Source organism: Panthera onca, chromosome D4, assembly GCF_046562875.1.
Source record: "Panthera onca isolate mPanOnc1 chromosome D4, mPanOnc1 haplotype 2, whole genome shotgun sequence".
In the NCBI taxonomy this organism is placed as follows: Eukaryota; Metazoa; Chordata; class Mammalia; order Carnivora; family Felidae; genus Panthera; species Panthera onca.
This window is the reverse complement of record NC_138351.1, coordinates 82490620-82495285: the sequence shown is the minus strand read 5'-3', so window position 1 is coordinate 82495285 and position 4666 is coordinate 82490620. Positions and strand designations below refer to the sequence as shown.

The 4666-nt window shown below is 39.2% G+C and overlaps 1 protein-coding gene across 1 annotated transcript; it reads right to left on the bottom strand.

Annotated features, from left to right (window-relative positions):
- Positions 1 to 715: 715 nt before the first annotated feature.
- Positions 716 to 1693, bottom strand: LOC132663323 (olfactory receptor 1L3-like). Its single transcript, XM_078436174.2, has one exon. The coding sequence runs from the start codon at positions 1691 to 1693 to the stop codon at positions 716 to 718; it is 978 nt and encodes a 325-aa protein (XP_078292300.2).
- Between the last annotated feature and the right edge of the window lie 2973 nt (positions 1694 to 4666).

Sequence of the window (4666 nt, the reverse complement as noted above, 5' to 3'; positions counted from 1 at the left end):
AGAGGCATAGAGCTGGCTTACTAATTGTCAGTTAAGTGATTGATGTCAGTTGTTGTGAATCTAATGACTCCAGAGCTCAGGATATCCAGCTGTGGGGAGAATTAATAAAAGGAACCATAGTTGTATCATGGCATGATCAGAGAACACACACTCTGCAGTTGGGAAGCTCCTAGTCCAACAGAGAGGACACACACACACACACACACACACACACACACACACACACACGCACACTCACCCACCCACCCACCCAACAACCTGCAAAACAACTTCTGACTATTTCAGATAGAACAGAGTGTTTATGAAGGCAAAACATTTTTGCACATATATAAATTTCTAAGTAGATGTACAAAAACTCTCTTGTAATTCAAGTGACCAAACTTGGATGTATTTATAAATGTTGGAAATATGGGAGGTTCCATATAAATACGGAAGGGGTAAGAGGAATGTGATTTTCTGGAATAGAGAAATATTGTAATCTGCATTGTAGCATAGGTACTAAGACATGAATGATACTGTCAACCATGACATAACAGAGACCACAGGGCTTAAAAGTACAGGGTGCAACTACAGTTGAGCAAAGAGTATGTTTTTACAAAATTTGCCTTACATCCTGGTGTGTGTATGTGTGTGTGTGTGTGTGTGTGTGTGTGCACCTATGAGTGTGTGCAGGCGTGTGTACATGAGCACACACAACCATACTCACACCTTATAATCAGGATCCATGGATTTTGTTGGCTTGTGTAGTAGAAAGCATATCCATTTGAGCCTTAATCCTGCTTATCAGTTTCTCTAAGCCCCGTTTCATGTCTTTATTTCTCAAAGTGTAGATAAATGGATTCAACATGGATGTCAGTACAGTGTAGATGATTGTTGCTACTCGGTCCTTGACAGTATACCTGGACAAAGGGTGGAAATATTCATAGCTAATACTCCCATAAAACAGAGTCACCACAGTGAGATGGGAGCTGCAGGTGGAGAAGGCTTTGCATTTTCCAGATGCCGAGGGAATGTTGAAGACAGCAATGAGGATTCTTAGGTATGAGATGATGATGCAGATATATGGGGCCATCACAGAAGCCATCCCTTCTGTCATGGCCACAACTTCATTAACAAAGGTGGAAGAGCAGGCCAGTTTCAGAACAGGGTTGACATCACAGAAAAAATGTTGGATTACATTTGATGCGCAGAACGTGAGCCGATTCACCAGGAGGACATGTAGGAGGGAGTGGAGGCAGGAGAAAGCTACGGAGAAGGCCAGCAGCAACGTACAGTGTCTGCGGTTCATCACAGTGACATAGTGGAAAGGATTACAAATGGCTACATAGCGGTCAATGGCCATAACTGCCAGGAGATAACTGTCTGTGTTTCCAAAAACCAGGAAAAAATACATCTGTGTCATACATTCAGCATAGGAAATGGTCTTTGTCTCTGATAAGAAGTTCACTAACATCTTGGGGACTACGACTGTTGTGTAGCAAATATCAGCAAAGGACAAGATGCTCAGGAAGAAGTACATGGGGTTTTGGAGTTTGGGATCAGAGCGGATAGCCAGGATGATGAGCAGATTCCCCGTTATAGTGACCAGGTACATGATAAGAAAGAGAGCAAAGAGTGGCTTCTGGTCCTCAGGGTGAGAGGAGAGTCCTATGAGGATGAATTCAGACAGTCTTGTCAGGTTGGACATTCCCATGGACTTGAATGCACCTACAGGTAAAAGGTCCTGTCAATTAATGGTTCTTATGTCATCTAGGACATGCACCTTTCCATCTGGTTCTTGCAATGAGAATTAGCAGTTACTAATAGAGCATTTACTTCAATGTTTTTCTTTATGAATATGGGCAAATGAGAGCCAGAAGTGTATTTTCACTTGTTCTTTTAGAATTTTTGAGATAGAGATCTATAGAAAATAGATTCAAGAGGAAAGAGAGAGAAAAAGAGGAGCACACACACACACACACACACACACACACAGAGAGAGAGAGAGAGAGAGAGAGAGAGAGATATTACCGTCTTCTTTTCCTTACTCTGTGGCTGATAATCACAGGATTCACAGATACAGTCTATGAATAAGGTTCAGGTCAGCTTCTCATAAAGGTTATTTTGGGCTAAGCCACCCCTATATAATCATGAAATAGCTATCTCACCTAATTTGTGGTTGAAGAATAACAATCTTTTTAAACAAACATGCTTCTTTCCACATCACTTGCAACAGAAGCAGGATAGTCATTAAAAAACATTGAACTGAATGTAGAACTGAATGTAAGCAGTTAGGGGCAAAGAGAGATGGGAAGGGAAAGTGAAAGGGAGGGAGTATATTTTTGTGAGAAAATTCTCTCCCCAAATTCCCTTTCTTCAGCTGAGAATTCCTGTTCTGAGGTCTGGGCTATGTGACTCACAGGTAGACTGGGTAAATAAAGATTATAGAGTATAGATATAAAATCTCAACATTTAGCACAAACATAAGGTCACTCTCTTAGCATCCAGTGATGACTAATTATCTCTCTGAGTTCAGATATTTACACCTTTTCACGAGGTATTCTCAACATTGACTTCTTACCAGGGAAGGACATTGAAGTCTTGCCTCATGTATTTATTCCCCTCCCCTTATTTCTGCTCCATGGAAAAGAAGACAAACTGTGCTTAGAGACAGCAAACAGAAAATGTCCCTGGTTGTAGAAAATCTAAGGTTTCTTGAATATGAATGCTCCCTTCCATGGATTCTTACCACCCTTCCCAAGCTGTAGATACTTACAGCCCCTACATCCCTCATGGGAGATTCTTCTGATGCTGTGTCACTAAATCCCTGGTGTTTGGTGGGACAGTAAGAAGAGAAACACACATTAACCTTTTACAGGATTGTCTCGAAGGGTTCAGAAGAATTGTATGTGTTCTCCCTCCCTAGGTGGCCGCATATCCCTCACCTCAAACATCTGGGTAGAATCCAGCATCTGCATAGCCTGGTATATGTTTCCAAGATGGACAATAATTTTCTGTCCCTAGCTCTTGTAACCTCTCTGAAACAATAAGCTTCTGTCCCTGGCTTAGTGGGTGATGTCCCATATATCAGTGAGGACAGAGCACCAGGCAGGGACACCTAGGTCCAGTTTCCATCTTGAAAAAGTTTTATTTGGAGTTCCCCTTAGTGCCTCCATTTGTTCAAAGGACAACTCCCTGGAAGAACTACAACATCATGTGTATCTTCAAGTTTATTTTTATGTATTTATGTATTATTTAAGTGTCACTGGCATATAACATATTATATGTTTTATATATATAACATATTATAAGTTTCTGGTGTACAACATAGCGCTTCAACATTTATATACTTTATGAAGTAATTACCAGGATAAATGTAGCTACAATCTGTCACCATACAAAGTTGTTACAATCTTAAACTATATTACCTATGCAGTACATTACATCCCTATGACTTATTTTTCAAAATTTATTTATTTTTATTTATTACTGAAATATAATTATTTTTTAATATCAGTAGTTTTTTGTTTTTATTATTAATTTTACTTTTTAAATTTTTTCCAAATTAGCATATAGTGCAACAGTGATTTTAGGAGTAGATTCCTTATTGCCCCTTACCCATTTAGCCCATCTACCCTCCCACAATCCCTCCAGTAACCCTCTGTTTGTTCTCCATATTTAAGAGTCTCTTATGTTTTGTCCCCCTCCCTGTTTTTATATTATTTTTGCTTTCCTTCCCTTATGTTCATCTTTTCTGTGTCTTAAAGTCCTCATATGAATGAAGTCATATGATATTTGTCTTTCTCTGACTAATTTTGCTTAGCATAATACCCTCTAGTTCCATCCATGTAGTTGCAATGGCAAGATTTCATTCTTTTTGATTGCCAAGCAATACTCCATTGTGTGTGTGTGTGTGTATATATATATATATACGTATATATATATATATATATATACACCACATCTTCTTTATCCATTCATCCATTGATGGACATTTGGGCTTTTTCCATACTTTGGCTATTGTCGATAGTGCTACTATAAAATGGGGGTGCATGTTTATGAAACAGCACACCTGTATCAAAACAGCACACCTGTATCCCTTGGATAAATACCTAGTAGTGCAATTGCTAAGTCATAACGTAGTTCCATTTTTAGTTTTTTGAGGAACCTCCATACTGTTTTCCAGAGTGGCTGCACCAGCCTGCATTCCCACCAACAATGCAAAAGAGATCCTCTTTCTCTGCATCCTCGCCAACATCTGTTGTTGCCTGAGCTGTTAATGTTAGCCATTTTGACAGGTGTAAGGTGGTATCTCATTGTGGTTTTGATTTGTATTTCCATGATGATAAGTGATGTTGAGCATTTTTTCATGTGTTGTTTGGCCATCTGGGTGTCTTTTTTGGAGCTGTGTCTATTCATGTCTTTTGCCCATTTCTTCACTGGATTATTTGTTTTTTTGGGTGTTGAGTTTGATAAGTTCTTTATAGATTTTGGATACTAACCCTTTATTTGATATGTCATTTGCCAGTATCATCTCCTATTCTGTCAGTTGCCTTTTAGTTTTGCTGATTGTTTCCTTCGCTGTGCAGAAGCTTTTTATTTTGATGAGGTCCCAATAGTTCATTTTTGCTTTTGTTTCCCTTGCCTCTGGAGATGTGTTGAGCAAGAAATTGCTGTGGCCAAGATC

Bases quoted from the DNA above. Each gene is read 5' to 3' on its own strand.
- LOC132663323 (XM_078436174.2), bottom strand. From the start codon at position 1,693: ATGGGAATGTCCAACCTGACAAGACTGTCTGAATTCATCCTCATAGGA.